At 41.7% G+C, this 23583-nt stretch overlaps 2 protein-coding genes across 4 annotated transcripts in view; one reads left to right on the top strand and one right to left on the bottom strand.

Moving 5' to 3' along the window:
* Positions 1 to 14497, top strand: part of BCL2L1 (BCL2 like 1) — a 386017-nt gene extending 371520 nt beyond the window's left edge. For all 3 annotated transcript variants that reach the window (XM_044090330.1, XM_044090329.1, XM_044090328.1), the window contains exon 3: positions 12660 to 14497. In XM_044090330.1, the coding sequence (XP_043946265.1) occupies positions 12660 to 12797 (138 nt within the window). In that variant the 3' untranslated portion in view covers positions 12798 to 14497. The remainder of the gene's footprint in view (positions 1 to 12659) is intronic.
* The window catches only part of TPX2 (TPX2 microtubule nucleation factor), a gene marked incomplete in the record, with an annotated part of 1896622 nt that overhangs the window by 1302862 nt on the left and 570177 nt on the right, over positions 1 to 23583 (bottom strand).

Here is a 23583-nt window from a genome sequence, read left to right as displayed (position 1 = left end):
CTACCCACTCTGCAGGTTAGCCATGGCCCTGTGGAACACGGCCTTGGACATTCAAGTCTGCATGCTCAATTCCTACCAGGCAAACAAAACTCACTGGCAGATGACAAGCAGAAATCTCCTAGACCCACACAAGTGGCAAATGGAGCCCAGCATCTTCAACCTTCTGATTCAGAAATGGGGGACCCCAGAGGTGGATCTCTTTGCCTCCCCCTACAACCACCAGCTCAGCAAATTCTGCACCAGGAATCCTCACAGCAGGGCCTGGAAAGTGGATGCCCTATCTTTTCAGTGGGTAAATCTCTCAATCTATGTCTTTCCCCTTCTGCCCCTTCTCTCAAGAGTATTGCTCAAGATAAGACAGGACAGACCAAGGACAATTCTAATTGCCCCGGACTGACCACTCCAGCACTGGTACCCACACTTGCACAGCCTGACATGGGTGCCACCCTGACACCTACACCAGAACCCAACCCTGCTGTCTCAGCAGGAGGGACAGATTTTGCATCCACAGCTGCAAACCATAAATCTTGCAGCCTGGCTTATTCCTTGAATTCTCCCCCAGCAACCCTAAGCAAGCAGGTGCTGGACGTCATTCTTGAAGCCAGAAGACCCAGTACAAGAAAATCCTATGCTGATAAGTGGAAAAGGTTCTGCTCATGGATTCAGTCTAAAGGAGAGGACACAACACTGCCCTCCCTGCCTCTAATCCTGGATTATTTAGCAGATCTACTCCACAAAGGCCTTTCCTTCTCCTCCATTAAAATGCATGCCTCAGCCATTTCTGCTCATTACAACACTGAGCCACCTCTCTTCTCGCACCCTCTTATCAAACAGTTCCTGAGAGGGGCAAACAATTTAAGGCCACCAAGGAGAGCACCCACCTCTGCTTGGGACCTTAACTTTGTACTGGAAAAGCTCACGCATCCCCCCTTTGAACCTGCTGCATCAGCAGAGTTAAAATTCCTCTCTTGGAAAACAACCTTACTTCTAGAAAAGTGTCTGAGCTACAAGCACTGATGGCTGTGGAACCCTTCATTATTTTTCATGCCGACAAGGTTTCCCTCAGGACTAACCCTTCCTTTATGCCTAAAGTGGCGTCCAGTGTGGCTCTCAACCAATCCATCCATTTGCCAATTTCTTCCCTAATCTTCAAAATAAAGGGGAAAGGATCCTGCACTTCTTGGACGTGCACAGACAGCTCAGATTCTACCTTGATAGGACTAAGCCCTTCAGAAAATCTGACCAGTTACTAGTCAGCTTTGCAACAGGGGCAGAGGGCAAGGCCATTTCAAAACAAACTATTTCCAAATGGATAGCAAACTGCATCAATTTCTTCTACAAGCACCATGAGAAACCAACCCCTCAGGGGGTCAGAACGCATTCCACTAGGGCAACATCTACCTCTACAGCATTTCTCAGGGAAGTCCCTACCAGGGACATCGTGGAAGCTGCTACCTGGAGTTCTGTACACACCTTCACCAAGCATTACCACCTGCCTATCTTTTCCAATTCCAGGGCAGGTTTTGCTACAGCAGTCCTGCAAGGCATACTAGCCAGCCTTCTTGACTGCCTCCACCCTTCTTCAGCTTTGGGAATCCACCCAAGTGTGATGACTGCAACAGTGAAACACGAAGAACATAGTACAGTTGTGTGCACTTACCATAAATGTAGATGTTCGAGTGTATTCACTGTTGCACTCCTGGTTTTCTCTCTCTCTCTCCTCTCTATGGCTATTACTCACCCCTTCTGGGGTATTGGTATTTACATTTTACTGGTGGTGTTTTCCCCCACCATAACTCAGCTCCCTATTTGGGGGACTCCTGATATTTGGGGCAAGAAAAACTGATGTAATGGCGTCGGCTGCCTGTTTTTATACCCCTGATGACCTGACGTCAGTCCTGGAGTGACAGCATCTGATGCGAAAATACTAAGTTTCTGATATTCGGGCCGACTGAGGGCTACCTACAGGCAGATAACCCAAGATTGATGACTGCAATAGTGAATACACTCGAACATCCACATTTATGGTAAGTGTACACAACTGTACTTTTGGCCACACTTGGCAAGAACTGGTCAAACAACACCAAGGTAAAAACTAGAGACACTGACTAAATGGAACAAAAGCCTAGTGAAATGCTGAATTTTGTTAGCTTTATGTAAGAAGCCATATTTCAGTTCCCTTAAGGCAACCCACAGTAATAATAAAAAAAATAATATTCTTAGTAAGCTGTTTGCTCTGAGAGTGTTGATGGAGAAGTACAGAGAATGTCAGAAGGAGTTGCATTGTGTTTTTGTAGACTTAGAGAAAGCATATGACAGGGTAACTAGAGAGGAGTTGTGGTATTGTATGAGGAAGTCAGGAGTGTCAGAGAAGTATGTAAGATTGGTACAGGATATGTACGAAGGTAGTGTGACAGCGGTGAGGTCTGCGGTGGGAGTGATGGATGCTTTTAAGGTGGAGGTGGGGTTACATCAAGGATCAGCTCTGAGCCCTTTCTTATTTCGAAACAAAATATGCTAGCAAGTACGGCAGGTGCACGAGCCACAGTAACTTGAGTATTAACAAACAAAAAGGCCAGCACCAGGGAATGAAGCAGAAATAGAAACAAAAATGTTTTATTATTAGAGCCAGACCGGTTTCAGCTTATAGCTTTCCTCAGTGGCTATACATGATGTGTGGTTGACAGACTGCATTTAAATATTGAAACCAATAAAGCAAATAATGACATCACTGACATCATTCTTATTTGCAATGGTGATGGACAGGTTGACAGACGAGATCAGACAGGAGCCCCCATAGACTATGATGTTTGCAGATGACATTGTGATCTGTAGTGAGAGTAGGGAACAGATGGAGGAGACCCTGGAGAGATGGAGATATGCTCTAGAGAGAAGAGGAATGAAGGTCAGCAGGACTAAGACAGAATATATGTGTGTGAATGAGAGGGAGGATAGAGGAATGGTGAGGATGCAAGGAGTAGAGGTGACGAAGGTGGATGAGTTTAAGTACTTGGGGTCAATAGTTCAGAGTAACGGTGAGTGTGGAAGAGAGGTGAAAAAGAGAGGCAGGATGGAGTGGGTGGAGAAGCGTGTCAGGAGTGATTTGTGACAGATGAGTACCTGTAAGAGTGAAAGGGAAGGCCTACAAGAGGGTAGTGAGACCAGCTATGTTATATGGATTGGAGACGGTGGCACTGACAAAAAGGCAGGAGTTTGAGCTGGATGTGGCAGAGTTAAAGATGTTAAGATTTGCACTGGGTGTGATGAGGGTGGACAGGATTAGGAATAAGTATATTAGAGGGTCAGCCCAGGTTGGAAGGTTTGGAGACAAAGCCAGAGAGGCAAGATTACGTTGGTTTGGACATGTGCTGAGGAGGGATGCAGAGTATATTGGGAAAAAGATGCTAAGGATGAAGGTAACAGGAAAAGAGGAAGGCCTAGGATAAGGTTTATGGATGTGGTGAGAGAGGACATGCAGGTGGTTGGTGTGACAGAGCAAGATGCAGGACAGGAAGAAATGGAAACAGGTGATCCGCTGTGGCGACCCCTAATGGGAACAGCCGAAAGAAGATGATAGTAAGCTGTTTGGGTACAGAATACACACACTGTCAGTGGGCTGTACCCCTTCTGAGAAGGTACACCACCTCTGACCTTGAAGTTGTTACAAAATATAATAGTAATGGCAAATTTTGTTCTTTGTTGGACACTGTCCTCCAACAGACTATCAACCATAACTGCTCTTTGCTCACATGTATTGTATGCCCCCAAAAATGGTAGCAACTGTTTGTACGCTAAGATCTCCCTGGGAAAAGAATAAAAAATGTAAGTACTACAGTAAATTTTTGCGTTTCAGCTTTGATTTTTAAAAAAGTAGACCGCCCCCCAGTAAGTCATAGCACTTACTTGTCAGCAGTAATTATATGATGGCCTTGTGCTTTCATGTACAAGATGCCTCTGCACCCCTTACCCAAAAAGGCAGCCCTGTTCTCTGCACGTGTCTGATGCTTGATGGTGAGGACAGTGAAAGGAAAAAGAAACTACTGCCGCAGTAACTTTAACATATTGCTGTTGAACACACACTCTTCCTCGACCACACAAAGCATCTTTTGGGAGATTCATAGCAATGAGCTAAAAATCAGGGACAATTGAGAGACTGGGACGTACCTCAATAAAAACAAAGAAACACGCAAGAATTGTGCCCATGCTGTCATTGACATTGGTAGTACTTTCCAAGCTCTCCTGATTTCTCTCTCTCAGTGAAATAGGCTCCTCCCTCGTCTGTCTGGAGTAAAGGAAGTAATGCACCCCTCATCCTTAAAATGAGTTGCAAACTTTTTGTAAAAGAATTGTCCAACTGCAGTGTCTTGCCATAGTCCTCTCCCATGAAAAATGTGTAAATCTTATTCCTATTCAGCACTGTGGCATGTGGCACCACCCTGTCTGGTGTTCTAGCCAACCTCCATGCTCAGGGTATGCAGACCTGACCTCACAGAAAGCACTCACAGCTAGCCTGCAGGTGTGGTATGAATCTACAGTCAGCATTTATTTAAAAAAAAAAAAAAGAGGAAGAAAACGTGTGGTTGTGGCTCTGCTCTTTCTTGGCTCCTTAACCTGCTAAGTTGCAAGCCAGAGACAAGCTTATATTCAGGCTCCAGCCGGCTCTGGACCTCTTCAAGTGGTTACAGACAATACAATACCACAGTGATGTGGTACATCAAGCAAGGAGTAACCAGGTCATACCCCCTTTGCAGACTAGCCATGTTAGCTTGGGGTGTAGCTTCACAGCAGTCTCACTCTCTACAGGGCATCCTAAATTTCGTCAGAGCAAAATTGTTTGGCAGACAAACCAAGCAGGACCAGGGCAGATCTCACGAATGTAAACTAGATCAGGGGCTTCCAAGATTTGATCCATCTGTGGGGAGTTGCTCAAGTAGACCTCTTTGCGCCCTCTCTGAACAATCATCTGACAAAATTCTGTTCCAGGACACGATGCAGAAGGTCCCTGGAAGACAGATGCTCTTTATTTATTTTTTTAATTTATTTTATTTATTTTTTTACAGTAATGTTCCTGTATGCCTTTCCACTAATATCCAGGATACTTCTGAAGATTCAGACGGAATCCCCCAAGATCATTGTAGTACTCCCTTTTGGCCAAGGCAGTTGTGGTTCTCCCTTCTTTTGGAAGTCACCAGGAGAAACTACCACAAGCTTCATCACAGAATGGATCTACTCACATAAGAACATGAGTGTTTGATACACCACAACATCACTCATCTTCAGTTGACTGTCTGGATAATCGGGTCTTAATTCCTTTTAAGCACCTGTTTTCTGACGATTTGAAGCAGGTACTAATGGAGGCAAGATAGCCTCCTACCAGAAAGTCATACATCAGCAAACGGAAGAGGTTTTCTGGTTGGCACCAACAACATAACTAGTACCCATTCAGGGCTAGCTGTTCTCTGATTTTACAATATTTGTGTGAGTTACTATCCTGTGGCCTTTCTTATTCTTCTATAAAGGTTCATTTATCAATCATTTCAGTATGTCTGTCCATAGATCCTCCTCTTTCAAGGCAGTCGCATGTCAAAATGGGGTGACATGAGGTTGTTAATATGGAAAACAGTTTTATTGATTGCTCTGACCTCTGCAAGAAGGATATCTGTGTTGCAAGCTGTTACTGTGAGTCAACCCTTCCTCATTTTCCACAAGGGCAGGGTTTCTTTGAAAACGAATCCATCTTTTATGCCTAAAGGAGTATCCAAGTTTACTTTAAGTCAAAACTGTTCATCTCCCTGTTTTCTTTCCTTAACCTTAAAATGAGGGAGAAAAGGTATTATTTTGACAGAACTAAATCTTGCAGATTATCGGATCAGTTCATTTCTTGTGAAAGTAAGAAGGGACAGTCCGTGTCAAAACAGACTATTTGCAAATGGCTTGTCTAAGGCTATTACCTGTTGTTATACTCGCCATGATAAATGTATTCCAGGCAGGTTCAAGGGCCACTCTACAAGGACCTTGGTTTCTTCTATGGCTTTTTGGAAAAGGTTGGATTCCAGAAGTATTCTAGAAGCTGCTACTTGGTCCTCTGCACATATATTTGGGAGAAGGAAGGAAGAAGGGTCCAGGAGCCCCTTGGAGAAGGTCATAGCAAAACAAGATCTAGACCTACAGAAGGAATCCAGCTTGCTTTGCAAAAATAAGTAGTTATGGTAATCTACCCATATAGCTAAAGGCTACTGCAGCAGTGATCAGTATGAAGAACGTAGTATAATTGTGTAAGTTGAACTTACCGCAAGAGTAGATGTTCGCATGATCGCTGCTGTAGTAGCTGCTCCTTTCCTCCATCCACTTGTTTTTTATGCCAGGGTGTGGACATTTATTTTTTGAAATTCCTAACCTTATCCTTTCAGGGTTCAGCCTTCCTTGCTCTGGCAGGAAAGCACTAAAGGGGTAAGCATCCAAAATTATATTTTAGCCAGCTGCTTGACAGTTTGGTTGCATAGAAGGTGCTCTGAAGCTTTGGAAGCTGGCCAGCTGTTGTATCATTGGCAAGATATAACCCATATAGCTAAGAGTACTGCAGCAGTGATCATTCGAACATCTGCTGTTGTGGTAAGTTTGACTTGCACAACTGTACTTTCTCTGTGTTTCTAATCAAACTGTGAAACTGTATTTTCGGGGGGGGGGGGGCAAAATGTATGAATCATCCGAGGAAGATTGTAATGTTAATAAAATAAACACATTGAAGCAATACAGCTGCAAGGAAGAAAGGAACTATTATTTAAAAAGTTAATGTTGTTGTTTTTCTTTTGGCTTTTCCCGGTTAGGGGTCGCCACAGCGGAACTCCGGTCCGCTAATGATTGGCAGTCGATTTTTATGGTGCCGAGGTGCCAGCCCTATGCCCAATCTTCAACAAAGGCACACCCATTTACGCATGTCTTTCGAACGCCACTTGACCGTGGGGAAGACGTGCAGACTCCACACAGAAGGCGCTCCAGCCGAGAATCGAATGGGAGAACTTCTTGCAATACCACAAGTAAAATAGGATTGTAGGAGGTTACTAAGCTAATGGCCCTGGAGCCCTTACAAGCCTAGCCAAGAGTTTATCCCCAAAAAGGAAACCTCAGTCAGCACCTGTCGCCCCTGACAATGAGGGACACAGGTGGAACCCCTGGGGTGAATTTCTGGTTTCCCATCCACTTATCAAGGTTGCGCTTGAAAAGTGTCAGTGAGGTGCTCTGTTTGACGTGTATGGGAATTCTATTCCAGAGACTAGGCAGCCAATGGGAGACAAACCTGTCTCTCCAGCAGGTTTTGTTAATGTCAAATATTAGGTTCAGGCCTTCTGAGCGGGTAGTGCTTGAGGAATTATACTTGCGGATATGGAGCATCTCTAGTAGGGCAGGGTCCGAGATTGCCTTGTAGGCGAGACACTGATCACCCCTGAGCAATCCGAAAACAGTGTTTTCCAGGGGGAAAGCCACCTGCATCCGCATACCCCTTACATAAAAATAGTAATTCTACAGTTGCATAGCAGTAGAAAAAAATGGCAAGGGCCTCCAGCATCAAAAATTGTTCCTGTAATCCATCTACAACATTCCACTCCATTAAGTAGTAAAATACAATTTTGACACAATGAGAAACAGGAACAGTTTTATGTCACTTACACTCAGACCTTCCAGACTAACCAATAAAGTAAGAGAACACATACACACTGGATACATATATTTTCTCTATTAAATTCACTGATAATCTTAAAAGCATTAATTTGCTGCATGTATTCAGGCATGACAGGATTTGAGAGGAATAAGATGTCCTTCATTATTTCACTGTTGCATTGTTCGAGACTGGTAGGTTATCTCAGCAGGTAACCTGGAAATCCGGCCAGGGTAACAAAGCCAAAACCTTCCATAGTCAGATGTATGTAACCTCAGACTATCTCACCTCCTGTCTGAATAAAGGTGTTGCACCCATCTGTTGGTCCGTTTTAGCCAGAAATTTTATGAATAGATTCTTTAATCTTTCTCTCAAATTTACAGCCGTCTAGTAGGGGGATAAAGGCCCAAAATCAGGGATGTATTTTAAATGTTGGTCTTGAAAACTTAAAGTTGATAGAATATGTTTTGCATTAGCATACTTTTTCTGAAGGCTGTGATGTCTGAAATTCAAATGTCTATCATTTTTAATGACTTCAAGCCTGTGTGATTTCCCAGAAAACTACAAATTTTGTGAGGAACAGAAAATTCTTGTTGTTGATATTCTGCAACTCTCTGGATAGCTGAGAGGTTATCCCCTTTGCCAAGTTTCCCAACCTCGTATATATAGAAAACATGATGAGTTAAGTTGTGTAATCACCTTTCAATAAACAACTAATGAACTTGTTTTTCTGCAGCAAATCTATAGCTATGTTAAAATCAAGTACAGTACTATAATAATTTGTATCTACACTATGTGTATGTGTGTGTGTGTGTGTGTGTATATATATATATATATATATATATATATATATATATATATATATATATATATATATATATATATATATATATAAGTACTAATAAACTGGTGTAATGTTGTTGTTGTTGTCTTTCGGCTTTTCCTGGTTAGGGGTCACCACAGCGGAACTCCGGTCCGCTAATGATTGGCAGTAGATTTTTACGTGCTGAGTTGCCTGCTCTGATGCACAACCTTCAACGAAGGTACACCCATTCACGCATGTCTCCACACAGAAGACGCTTTAGCTGAGAATCGAACAGGACAACGTCTTACTGTGAGGTGACCATGCTGGCATAATGTTAAATGTCAAAATTCTGTAGGTGATGTAACATATGGATGGGCATGATTCTGCTAGCAGCCTTCTGTCTTCCCAGAAATTAACCAACCATTTTTGGTTTAAATTCAGATCTTAAAGTCTAGTAAGCCTTTAGTGTAGTCTGTCATTTGGTCTTGAAGACTAGCAACTCATTAACTCTGCTTCCCCTTTTGTAAACCCTATCCAGAAGGTTGAATTTGAATTAATAGTTGTCATTCCTGTCTGCCTTGTTTTGTCAGCGCATGTGTGGCATCACCTAAACGTGTTCGTATGTCCTTTTTGAATATTTTAAGTTTACCATCATGTTTAATTTTCTGAACGTATGACTGTGACAATTGGGGAGTATGATGTAATTTTGTTTAATATTCTTCATATATTAAAGTATGAAACAATCTTGTTCCGTAATATATTGACAGCTCTGATGATTACGTATACCATGTTTTTCCTGTCCATATATAAAAAGCCCTGGCTATGCCTCAGACTATCCAAGCTCGTATAGCAGCTCGAGTGTTGTAGGTGCTGGGCTGGGAAGAGTGAGAGAGCAAGTGGCTACAGCTGGAGTGCCAGTTTTGGGGGAAGGGAGGTGGCTGTGTCTCGGCACAATGCTGACTTCCAGTGGGAGCACTAGATGTTATGTAGTGGAATTCATGCCTGCTGAGTCATTTGCGCTGTTAGGTGTGTCTCTCACTTGTAGCCAAAGAGGAGCATGAGAGGCAAATGCTTTTCCTCTGGAGACAGCAATGGCAGAGCTCTAAGGAACCCCCAAGGGGAGAAGGGAGTGCTCTTGGGAAGACAGGGTAGGCCATTGCCCAGGACTAGGGCTTTTGCCTGTAGCCCTGAAATTCTCGGCCCCAGTGCCCTCGGAACGTATTGACCAACAGGGTGACAGCAGTGGTGCTATCAGACAGGGTCCTGGGGAGCTGCATGAGGGGAGGTACAGTCATTCTCTTATGGCACACACATAATATGAACATGTAGCTGACGTGAAATGTAATACCTTTCCCCTCAAACAGTATTGGGAGGATTGGATACTTTGGAAACATTATGAAAAATAACTGGCATTTATAGTTAACTGAAACAGAATCACCATTTTGGAACAAAAACCTTTATCAACATATGAATGTGGAATATTTTCCTTTCTTAACTAATCTGTGTTGCATATTCCAAAAGGCCCTATCCTGTTTGCAACATCTTTATGTAATTGTGATGAGAAAGAAAAGATTTCACCTGCCCATTACATCTCTTAATGTTTTGTTATAAACACACACACACATTCTGAGATGATTGTAAACATACCTCATTTCTTCATTTTTAATAGTCTGCACATCTTATTCCTGCAAAACGAATGCTTGTAGAACCTAACACTCGAAAATACCAGCTATACTGTCAGTCTGTCAAAAGGATTCATTTGTGTTGCTTACAAACCTGTGCCATCAACTTGAAATAATGTCAGTGTCCTCACTTTCTCTTTTATATTGTATTGTTTTTCATGCACTTAATGTTTAGAGTCACAGACTGAAACATACATTATTTCATGATGGCTTTCCATGCATCTTGTCTAAAATGTAAATGTTGCTTTCCACAAAGTGAATAGTCGTCATCTTTTATTCTTTTCGCCATGTTTCACTGCACCCACCTTCACGTTGACAGCTGGCATTTTTTCAAATGTCACCAAATGAGGCAGTACTTCAGAAAAATACCTGGTGGAAATGATTAACTTTGATGTGGGTATTTCGGCTTTTCTGTGGTAGTTATGTTTTTTTTCTTCCCTAATTTGTTTTTCCCTTTTTTCAGTTTGACTGGAGCTTCTCTCTGTCAGAAACCACAAGCAGAGTTGTACTGAAATCTGCTAAAGCATCAGCAAAAGCCTGTGGGAGGGGGGCTTACTTTGACAAGTAGTTGTGTTCCTCACAAATCTGGCACTTTGTGTTAGGTCATTGATCTTGGGAATGTCCCCGTGCTTACCGTAGTAGCCCCTGATTAACAGTATACTAGTTTGTGGTGTTACTTTATATATTACTGTAAGAAAAGCACCAGTGGTTTCCTCAGGTACCGATGCAGTCATGTATTCTGTCATTAGCAGACCTAGTGGAACATTTTAAGTAATGCTCATTTTGAAAATCACAAGTGCTCGTGCTCGCTTTAAAATTGCATGCTGATGTTCCATTTTCTGTATTGCAGTAAATGACTGTAAACGTTCTTCTAGACTTCAGACTTTCTTGATGTCATATTTTTGTAAAATCCACATACCTCTCAACTGTCCAGATTTTCTCAAAATGTCCAGATTTTTGCCCCCATACTTTTGTTCTCCCCTCATAAAATTTGGGGTTTATTGACAAGTCACTGTACATTGAATTCACTAAATAATGACAGATGTTCAAGTTTCAGACTTCATATCATACAGAAAATGCATGCTAATGCAAAATGTTTATTCTACCACCTTTTGAGTTTATAATAGCAAGTTTTAAAATCTGTCCCTTTTTTTGAGCCTTTGAACCCCCCATTATTTTTGAATTTATCCAGATGTCTTGTCCTAGGAGGGTAAGAGGTATGATCTCTGCCTTTTTCTTAAAAAAAATAGGGCTAATATTCACAACAAAAAGTCCATTTAATTTTAATTAATTTGTAATCTGATATGGTCATTGATCAGATGTACTTTTTACAGTCATTGCCTGACGTGATATTTGTTTTCAAATTAAGTAAATTTGTCCAAGACACAAGGAAAACTCTACTCATCTGGGTCTGGGCATACATATCTGCTTCTTAATGCAAGCATTCTGGACAAACCCATCGATAATTTGGGGGGGGGGGGGCACAAAATCAGGGAAAGATTTTAAATATTTCTCATATAAACTTGGAAAATTGCAAGAAAAATAGGTTTGCATCAGCTTGCATTTTCTGAAGGATATAAAATCTGAAATGTAAACTTCTGTCATTATTTAATGACCACAAATTTCATAAGGAACAGACCAAAAATATGAGACAAAAATCTTGACACCGTACAGTACTGTGGACAGTTGAGAAGCATATGCCCCATTCTCAGACAAGTGGGCTGCGCCTATATAGAGTCTCATTACAACAGAGTGGAAGAGGTTTGTTTCCATGGTATCCTGTTGAAATCTCGTCCATTTTTGTAAGACAGCATTCCAGATTACTAAAGAAAAGACTCCAGTAGGTCTGTCTTGTTAATTAAATGTCTGTAAACCAGTACAGTATGAAGGTAAATGGAAACCAGAAAGATCAAATTTTGTCTTGGGAGGTAGGAACCTAACATGCATAGTTTTGCTAAGTAGATATTAAATTAAGGGGGGGGGGACTCTGGGCATGAGCCACTGTAAGGATAATCTTGCATTAATGAAAAAACAGCTGTTGTGGAGAACATCTGATGAAATGATTGTCATTGTATAGGGCATTAATTAGTCCATGTGCATATCCATGTCTGATGTTTGTGTGAAGAAACAGCCATTATCAACAGTTTTGATGAGTGAGACGATGAAGATCTGCATACAGGCAAACAGAGTCTAGTAATTAAGCAAATCAAGTTGTAATTTTTTTTCACCAGTCCACAAAAAAAAAAAAAAGGTTGCCTGTCCTTGAGATGGTGTACTATGGCAGAAGATGGACGTCTGTGATTGAGATCAAAATTTTGTAAGAAAAAAGCCCATGTGCTTCAGTGCTTTGCCCTAGTTAACAAATAAAAATACAGAAATAGTAACAAAATTAGTGACTAGACGGATTATTACAGATACAGAAAATAGTTCTAATCTGTTCTGCTGCAGGTTTTATTGTTTGCTTATTTATTTTTGTTTGTGTTCTACTAACAGTTGGGTGTCTTTTTTTTTATAGGGCGTCTTTGGAAGTCTTTATGGACACAACGCTGCTGCAGAAGTCAGGAAATCCCAAGAACTTTTCAAGTGGGTGCTGACTGGTGCATCTGTGGCTGCAGGAGTCTTGTTGGTCTCTTACCTCGCTCACAGGCGTTAAATAGGACATTCTTGCATAGACTTCGACAACATAAGGCGACTTGTTAACACTGCACAGTTCTACAGTCCTACTTTATGGAGCAAACAGCTGTCCGATGTTATCATTTTAAAATAAAAAAAAGGTGGAAACATTGTAATGGGATGTGTGATTCATATGTGTGTGTGTTAGTTGTACATATATAGCTATTACAATATTTTTTATTCAGTTATTCATACTGCACACATCTAGTGTGCAGGTAATATGGTTGTATGTTTAGAAAGGATGTTTATTTTCAACTGTTTGTGTGTTGAATGTTCTGGGTTACCAAATCCTGTTTAAGTTGCTTACAAAATGTTTGATATTTTGTAACAGAAAAGCAAATTCTGCACTAGACACACATTTAGGTGGACATTTTATTTCTGAATTCATGATTAGTTGACATGGAGAAACTGAAATGCTCAGAGCCATTGAAAAAATGAATACTGCAATAAGCTGTTTGCCCAGTGTGGCAGCCTAGACCTGTTTTGCAGTAGCCTGCTGCCATTTTGACAACCTGCTAAGTAAAGATTGAAGGCTATGACTTCACCTAAAACCTTATATCAAAACGGAGCATGATGACTTGAAGTAGCTTATAGGACTTCCCGTAATCAGTGTGTGTGTATATATATATATATATATATCACCTCAAGTCTCCACTGAGAAGAGGCCATTGACTTAGTGGGACCAACCTGAAAAACAAAGTGTAAGTAAAATAAGCTTTCAGTACCTGAATTACAAACAGCAGTGTGTTTTGTCAGATTCTGGGTGCTCCTTCTTTGATTACTTTGTACATCTCCAGACTTATTTCTTTAGCATCACATCATCATTTTGGAAGCAGGGCTTATTTAGTGTGGCATTCCAGGTTTGATTTTGTGCTTGACAGGTTGTTTGAAGTGATAGCTAGAGATATGTCCGCTAAAACAAAAATTTTTAAAGGTAAAATTTGGCTAGCTCACTTTATTGGGCAAGCAGTTTCCCAAAATGTACTGCTGTGTATCGTTTCAATGGCTCCTGAAGAAGGAATCTGGCGGTGCTTTTCCTTTCTTTAAGACTGCGAGCAGGTCTTTTGATGCAGGATTGGGTTTTCAGTAAAATGTTACTGGTTTAACACAGCGGTCTGGTTAGTTGCATTTCCCCCATTTTTGCAGCAGTCTTGGGACCAGTCTAAACTTTTTGTTGCATGTTTTTGGCTGCTGTTACCCACCAGCACATGTCTAGCTGCAGCTCATTTGCAATGTGTCTCACAGTGACATGGAGTTTGCTACACCCACAGTTCAGAGTCGCTTGCAAGGTTGAAATCAGTGTGTTTTAATTTTCGGGATTTTTAATTTATTTCCTAATACTGTTTCCTTATATATAAGGAGAACATTTTACTACTACAAAAATATATTCTGTGACTTGTAGCTAAGAACAGACAAAAAAATTGCTTCTGATTGTAGAAGTTTAAGGGATGAAAGCATCCCTGTTTATGTTGAAATTCTTTTGAATTGAGTTCTGCAAATGCTGTGTACTGAGTCAGGAATGCTACTGGGAAAAGTTCTGCAAGCCGGGTCTTTTATTTTTATTCAGACTCCCGTTTCTTCAGGTGGCTAGTTTCAGGAGGCAATATTTAGAAATGCAAGGCACAATATTGCAATTGTAACTTTTCTTTTAATAAAAAGAGAAGAAATGTGATATTTTTATTTGTTGTTTTGTGTCTTTTTGTCCTCTGTGTGGTGCTTACATTTCCTTGCAATTAAAACATGTTGTTCTCTCCTGGAAGACATGGTGATTAGATTCTTACAGGAAGATTATATATAGAGGTAAGCACACTCCTCTTTGTTGCTGAAGACCATTTTCTGCCTGTTCATGTGAGAAGACCAGCAGAAGGTAGGTGAAAAATGAAGTGCATCAGAAGCATTTTGCACTTTTAAATATGTATGACTACCAGAAACAGTCCTGCATAGTATTATCCCTGCATTTTATACAGAACAGATAGAGCTTTTTATGTAAACATTTGTCATTTTTTAATGTTTCTTCCTTTTCATCAGTTTCCAACCTTGACCTTTAAAGTAACGATAGCGTCTGACTTAACCCCTCTGTACTCATGCGTGAATTGTATGTTAAAGGTAACGCTTTTTATGTTCAGAAAGTTGTTTTTTATGTGAATTACACTTTTGATTTTTGTTTTCTCCCCATGACCACCAAACCACCCTCTATGCTCACTCTGTAGGCCTGTTCATTCCCAAAGAGGTGAAAGCCATGCAGCTCAGACATTCATCTCAGAAGAGAAGGTGAGAAGTGGGGAGATTCTGCCATTACCCTTGAAAATGGGGATTTTTTTTGCTTTAATCTGCAACTCCACTGTGTATGTCCAGTAGGCTACCTCAAGGTTTGCACGCAGCTGGCATCAACAAAGGGCACATACATGTTTCCTCGGGGCTGACACGGCTGTCAGTTCAATGTGGTCACCAAAGTGCACTTGAGACTATCAAGGTACCAGGCACACCAGACTTGTGACCCCCCCCCCCCACCGCCCCAGAAAAAGAGGCGAGTTAGTTAAGTAGCATTACTCTTCCCCTCCCCCTGACAGGTTCGACAGGCATCCAAGCTGCTAATTGAGCTTGTGTCACCTGGATCTTAGTTAAGATGTTGTTCCTCTGTGCCAGAAGGGCTGGCAACATTTTATTGTTTTCCTCACCAAGGCATACCTGCATACTACAGCCTTCTTACAGAGTTCACTTGCTTGCCCCAGCTGTTGTATCAGTTAGTACGCCTTTGCAACCTCGCCCTTTGTGGGTCTTGTGGGCAGGTTTGCTGCTAAAATTATACATAAGAATATTTGTTTTCTAGGAGCTTATGCAGGTGTTGCGTACCAGAACAAGGTTGTGTTTGGCTGCTGACTTGTTTTGTTTTCCATTTTATGTTTATCCTCATAGGCTTTGCTATGTAGCAGTACAGCAGTAAAACATTCCCCAGTTTTACATAATTCTCAACTGAGTACTAATTGCATAATGTTATTTTATCCTGTGTTTGAGTTGTTACTGAGCACCTGAATCCCTTCTTAACTCCAAAATAAATTGGCTACTTCATTAGGCACCAGTTCTATATCATGTGTTTCCTAAGTCGGTGGGTGTAGCAATCAGTACACTGAGGAGTTACCCGGTCATTAGTGTTGCAGCCCATGTGAACAATGGTGTTGGCTTAAAACACTACCATGATGGTTGCCATTTTTGTAGTGGTTCATAGTCTGTATAATAATAATTAGGCTTCATTTAGACCACAGTTTTATGAGTGATAGTTTACTTTGTCGGAATTTGAAGAGTGCTAGTCTACAGTGTATTGAGAGTTGGCAAGAAATTATTTTCAACAGCCTTTTAGTTAGCCATGATCTTCAATTATTTGTGGAAATAAGCCACGTTGTTCCAGTTTATAAAGGCAAGGACCTCATAACTTATTCCTGTTCAGTTATGTACTACTGCAAAAGTTTAAGGTAGTGTTTTTCGATAACAACATAGTCATATGGGCAAGGGGACTAGCTGAAAAATCAGACTTTGAGTCCAGTTAAGCAGTCAGTATGAGCAACACACACTTTTTAAAGTAGCCAGGTTTGTTTTGGATCCAGACAAGCAGAATTGTTGCAGCAAAGGCCAAGAGATCCTGCAAAAAAATCTTTCCTCAGTTTGGGTACCTGGATTAAACAAAATGTCTTTGTCCCAAATGTGGATAAATTAGGAAACCCGCTTGGAGGAAGAGTAGTAAAAACAATGCATTAGGTAATGAAAAGTATCTTCTTCCTCAGACCGGAGGGATGGGGTCACTGTGTACCATGATCTAAGTTTTGTCACGTGTATACATTGTCTGAAACCCAAGGACGTGATTGGTACCATATTAAGTACTCTACTCAGAAATCCATCTTGTTAGCTAATATGACTAGAACGGTGTTGTAGTACTCCCCATTAATCTTCCCAACAAATTGGTCCAAGAGGATTACAGGTTTAGAAAAAGATGACGGTAAGGATAGACTGAAAAAATGTGTACTGTTCTAGTTTGTTCTACAAGAGAATGAGAGAAAATTTATGATGTTTAGGGCCCTGACAGCAATATTTTAATTCTCTTGGTCTTCGGATTGGGATCATTAGAAGTCCCCAGAGTCTATGATGGAATATAGTTTGAGGTGACTCACAGAATGTTATACTTTTATGGAACAGATTACCTACTGGTTGAAAACCATCTATTCATTAGAACATTTAAAAAATGATTTGGGAGAATATTATGGTGACAGGAGGTTTTGATAGTGGACCAGATATAAAGTGTCACATGGAGTGGTTGTATGGAACTTTGTTAAATAAATATAAATACATACATAATAAAGATTTTTTTTTATTACACACCTGTTTTCACACTGCAGACTGATGACATTGGTTATGACTTGTTTCTGCTTTCACAGATGAGGAAAATGAATTTTGCAGGAGGCTTTTTGTTTACCTCCCTTAAATGCAAATGGCAAAGTGTTTTGATTATGAGAGCATTGCACAATTTCATCAAAGTGGTAGTTTTTCTTTTTCTTTATGTCTTGATGGCCTTCAGGGTGATTACATCCACGTCTACCAAGGTTGTATTCATTGCACGGACATACAATGCTGAAATCTTATTATGTTCCTTTTCCATGTTGCAGTCTTGCTTTTACTTGGTGTAGGCCCCTAACAGAATATTGGGTTTATTGTTATGGAATAAGATGATCCGATCCTTACTCATTTTTGTTTGTCGTTTCCCTACTTGCAGAATGTATGAACAGTAGTCTGTCAATCACTCTTTGCCTTCTGTCTAGGAATAGAGTACAGTCCTCTAGGATTGGTCACACAGTTACTGCCATTCCATTAATCCTGAAGATGACCGAGGTATCCGGCAGATGAAGCCTACTGACTCATCCCTAAAGATCTTATTGCCTGATGTCCTTTTCCAGTGTTCTCTTATCTTGTTGATCAGTTCACTGTTTTTTAACTGCTTTGTGGTATATGCTGTGCTTTTGTTATGTATTAGAGGGTCTATATTAGAACACCGAACATTCAAAATGTCGAGTGTTCTAATGTCGAACCCTATCAATCGAAAATTCAAAACATCGAACATTCAGAACAGCAAATTTTTTCCTAGGGAAAAAATTTGCTGTTCCAAAACACATACACACAACACAAGCACACCAAACAAACCGCAATCCACACACATACACCTAAACTCTTACACTTAACCCTACACTAAACTATACATACATCACTAACTATCCACTTACCTTAACCCAAACCCAAACCCTAAAGTCCTTCACTATCGCACAGTCACCTCACCCGCTCCCTAACCCTAACTCACCTACCCCGCACGTCCACACAATCGCACACTTACCTGACCCGTGCCCAAATCCTAACTCACCTAACCCTCACATCCACACAATCGCACACTTCCCTGAACCCGACCCGTAACTTTCCACCAGAGCGCTGAAAATACTGAAGCACCAGTAATGGACAACCAAATTCTTTCCCTAGGAAAAAAATCGGTTTTCTGTTTCTTCAATATTTTCAGCGTTCACTGAAAATGTGTCAATATTAGAACACTCAACATTTTGAATGCTTGATGTTCTAATATAGACCCTATTAGAGAAATGCTTGTCCTTTGTCAGGAATTTATGATCTTTTTTTGTTTTTAAGATTTACAGGTGTTAGACACCTGCTGATTCATGTTTTCAAGTGCTTGAGCTTTAATAAATATAAATCCTTATATTATCCATTGAACTATGAGTACCTTCGAGCTTGGTATTCTCATACAACTCCGTTATAATCACATTAGTTTAGAACTTTTGTATAGATTCCTGCCCTGTCCTGTAATCTCGAGGAGCACAACATGAACTATTGAATCAACTGTCATTTTCTTAAGAAAGATAACTTATTTTGCAGTGAGGATACGTTTCCTTTGCACACTTCTGACCTTCCTTGTTCACCTCCACAATAGAACATTGAATTATGTTATTGCCTTTTTCCACTGTGCTGAAGTACTTGGCGTGGAACCCATGCATGATGGTGTGTTATGTCTCCCCATTCTGTTAATCATTCCACTGGCCAATACTCAGAAGTCCATCTGACAGGTTACCCTCCAAATTCTGTTGACTGCATGTTTTATGCCATTTCAAGGATTTTACCTGTTCTCTGCATTAATTGAGCTGCAGTTTCTCAGATGTGTTTATTCATTGTTCCTGAGCCAGTTTCTTCTGTCATTTTACTACATTTTTTACCTGTTTGGTCTTAATCCGAGACATTTTCTGCTGCTGGGATATTAAAATTAATACAGTATGAATGAAGATGGCCAAATTATGCTGTTGTGTCTTGAGTATTTTTTTCCGAGGCAGGGCAACTTCTAAATCTTTATAATTTGTGCAAGGACTATATGTTATTGACGGACTCCAGAGATGATTGCTTCCATCTCTGGAACAGGCTTAAATAGTAATCCTGTACCTCATCATACAGCAGTCCTTTCCTATAATGGAGATTTGTGCGCTCTGGTTAGACAGGGAAAGTTAGTGGGTTTCCTCTACCTCTCTAAGAGATCTTACATTATCAGAAGACCATGCTGTATTTTTAGCAAAACTTTTTTTTAGTGATGTACATTATTCTGTTGAGGACATGCCTGATGGTGAACTCAGAGAAAGGCTCAGTATATAAGATGTTCATCGTGTTACCCTACTGCAGTCATCACACTTGGGTTATCCTGCCGTCAGGCGGTCCCGCAGTCGGCCCGAATTCCAAAGTCTTGGTCCAGCATCGGTTGCTGTCGCTTCATCCCTGACGTCAGTGCGCCAGGGGTATATGAGGCATCCAATGCCATTTTCTTCAGTCTTTCTTGCCGCGCGGTACCCGAAGCAGAAGCAGTTTGCAAGTGCCGGTCGGCCGACACCTGAGATTTTCGAATCGAATTTCAGTCCGAAGTCTTCAAAGCCAAGTACCCCGTTGGGGAACCTTATCTTGCCTCAGTCTGATGTCAGAAAAAGTTAACAATTGCATTTCTTGTGGGAAGCAAATACCTCATAAGGACTTTCATTCTTATTGCATTCCTTGCCTAGGCCCAGACCACGACGTCACTGGTTGTTGGTTTTGTGCTAGGTTCAATAAGCGAACTATAACGCGACGCTTTGATTTCGCACGACACTACTTCGGTAGGAAATTTAATCACACTATGCCGTCGGAGCAACCGACTACCGGCGTGCTTAAAAACACAAAGATAAAGACAGGCAGCCTAGATCCAAGCCAGACTCCGAGGCCTCGGCTGGGCTGGTCACCGGTTCTTCGGTTTTCAGTGAGGCGCCTAGGCAGCCCCTGACGACCGCAGAATTGGAACTCCAGACCACTACGGATTCTCAAGCAGAGAGTTCTAGGCCGACGCAGCCATTTTCTTTAGGCCCTACCAACAACATTGCAGAAGGAGAAGCCGGTGCTGCAGAAACACCTTCGGTTTCAGAAGGTGTCTTCAGACCGACTACTCTCACCATAAAATCTTATGCTAAGCTTAAGACTCCTCTAAAACCAAAAAAGACTGCACATCAGTCTCCAGTTCAAGGCCCCATGCCTAAGAAACAGATGCTTAAAATGGCTGAAGATTTGATTTCTTTAATCAGGGGTTCCCAACCCCCCCCCCAGACAAAAGGCCTAGACAAGAGGAGGATTATGCCTCCTCTGATCAAGTGTCTATTTCCTCAGGCTCCTCTGAGGAACAGGATTACTCCTTTCCCCTTATGAAGATTCTGATGCTGAAGATTCCATTCCCTCAGCTTCTCCCCCTGAAGACTATTCCTTTGGGGAAACCTTACATACCATGAGGGAACATTTCCACGGGGAAGGTCAGGACTACTCAGACTCAAAGAAAAGGCTCCGAGAGTTCCTTTTACTCCCCCAGCACAGACTACTTGCTATCCCTCCAGTTTTAGACATTGTGGATGATGTTTACTTAGAATCTAGTCTAAATCAAGATTCTCTACCTCCTGCTCCAGCCAAACCAGATAGATATTATAGAGTGCCTGACTCACACAAATTCCTTTACAAAAGCCCTGTTGCTGACCCAGAGTCTATCTCCCAGGGTCCCAAAGGGGCTAAGGCTTCTATGGCTAAAAATCCTGTACCCTCTGAAAGGGACTCCAGAGCACTAGATAGGTGGGGGAAGAAGGTTTACACCTCAGCTACTCTAGCTATGAGAGCACTAAATTGTCAATTTCACATGCTGAAATACCAGCAATTCCTAATGTCTCAAATAAAATGAAGATGAGCACGCACCCTCAACAGTCTGAATTCAAAGAAATGCAGGATCTGTTGCATGCAGCTGAACAGGTGGGCAAACATACTTTACAATGTGGATTTGATTCCTTGGAAGCTTCCTGTAGAGCAGCTGTTACTGGGTCTGTTATACGTAGGCATGCTTGGTTAAAGGAACAAACTCTGCCTGATCATGTTAAAGCAAAGTTACTAGATGCACCCTTACAGCAGGATGTCTTATTTGGGGTTAAAGCAGAAGAGGTTTTAAAGAAAATGGAGGATAAGGCAAAATCTATGCAGACGGTCAAAAAGTTCTTACAGGTACAACCTCCACACTTCAGCAGAAATTGGCCAGCAAAAAATTGGTCCTTTCCAGCTTCTGACAGGCCACAGAGGGGTAAATACAGATGCCCAAGGGGCAGAGGACAAGCACAAATCCCTTACAAACCTCGCCAATGGGGCACTGCAACACAGAAGGGAGAAGACAGGTCCCAAACTACTACAAGACAAACACAATGACTTACACCTCAAACTGCCAAGCAAAAAACTCTTGGCAGCTCCCTTGGGAGGAAAATTAGCATTTTTTATTGACAACTGGCGCATCGTCAGAAAGGACAAATGGGTCCTAGACATTATCTCACAAGGATACAGATTCCATTTCCACACCTTGCCAAGGATAAAGGGAATGCCAAACTTGCCACAAAATCAATGGGCAGAGGCACAAAAACAAATTACAGCTCTCATGGACATGAGAGCCATTCAGCTGGTACCTACACAGGAGCAAGGCCAAGGATTTTACTCAAGGCTCTTTCTAGTCCCCAGAAAGGACAATGCTTGGAGACCCATTCTGGACCTCTCAATTCTAAACACCTTTTTGCAAGTACCCAAATTCAAGATGCTAACACTACAGCAGCTTCTTCCCATGTTGGACAAGAAAGCTTGGCTAGTAACGTTGGACCACAAGGAGGCATACCTGCATGTCCCTATCAGACAAAATTGCAGAGGTTACCTCCGTTTCATTGCAGGTTCAACCCATTACCATTTCTCTGCACTGCCCTTTGGCTTATCTACTGCACCCAGGGTCTTCACAAAATGCCTAGCACCAGTAATTGCATACTGCAGACAAAGAGGAATTCAAATATACCCATACCTGGACGACTGCCTCATCCAAGCAGAAAGCAAGGACATTCTCTTACAACATCTGACTTTTGTAAAACACCTTCTAAGTTGCCTAGAGTACACAGTAAATGAAAAGAAATAAAAACTAGTACCCTCACAAAATATGACATTCCTGGGTGCAGGCTTGAATACAACGGCCCAGATGGCTTATCTGACGCCAGACAAACAACAACAACAAATAACTCAATACTTCAAAATAATGGCAACAAAGACCCAACTCCCTGCAAGAAAAATTCTGCAGGCCTTGGGCTTCATGGCATCTTGTATACTACTAATATCATTTGCAAAACTGCATATGAGGAAATTACAATGGTACCTGAAAAGCGTATGGACTCTCCACAGCCACAGCTTGGAAACAATGATACCTGTCATTCCCTGCCTTCAACAGGAGTCTCTATGGTGGTCACAGGCATGTCACCTCAACAAGGGTCAGCCTTTCACCTTACCCCCAGCCAGGCAAACTATGACAACAGATGCATCGGACTATGCCTGGGAGGCACACATGGCAGGACGGTGCGTTCAAGGCATATGGACTGCAGATCAAAGGAATCTGCACATCAATCAAAAAGAAATGTTAGCTGTACAGAATGCTCTGATAGCCTTCAAGGACCTCTTACATCCAGGACAGCTTATAATAAGGACAGACAACACCACAGTAATGTGGTACATAAACAAACAAGGGGGTACACACTCCTACCCTCTATGCAGGCAAGCAATGACCTTGTGGAACACAGCACTGGCTTACCAAGTTCAATTGCAAGCACAATTCCTGCCAGGAAAAAAGAACACATTGGCAGATGACCTAAGCAGAAACATCATGGATCCCCACGAGTGGAAACTGGATCCACAAGTATTTGCAATGATAACTCAAACATGGGGGCGCCCAGACATAGACCTGTTTGCCAACCCCAAAAACCATCAGCATTCAAAATTTTGCACAAGGACATTTCACCATCAAGCTTGGAAAGTGGACGCACTCTCAGTTGGAAAATGCTGACGGTATATGCCTTTCCTCCATTGCCCCTTCTCACAAAGGTGCTGCTGAAAGTCAGGATGGAGAGACCTCGAATGATACTCATTGCCCCGGACTGGCCACACCAGCACTGGTACCCACTACTAAGGAACATGGCCCAGGGCCCACCATGGATTTTACCACAAATTCCTCATCTACTCACACAGCAAGGCAGTCAGATTCTACACGGGACCGCCTGACAGCAGGATAACCCAAGTGTGATGACTGCAGCAGGGTATACACTCAAACATCTACATTTATGGTAGGTACAAAACTGTACTTTTCACGGAATCTACAACAGGCAAGGTGA

Source organism: Protopterus annectens, chromosome 12.part0 (assembly GCF_019279795.1).
Source record: "Protopterus annectens isolate FY-2018-M chromosome 12.part0, PAN1.0, whole genome shotgun sequence".
In the NCBI taxonomy this organism is placed as follows: Eukaryota; Metazoa; Chordata; order Ceratodontiformes; family Protopteridae; genus Protopterus; species Protopterus annectens.
Note: the sequence above shows the minus strand (reverse complement) of the source record. Positions and strands in the feature narration are given on the sequence as shown.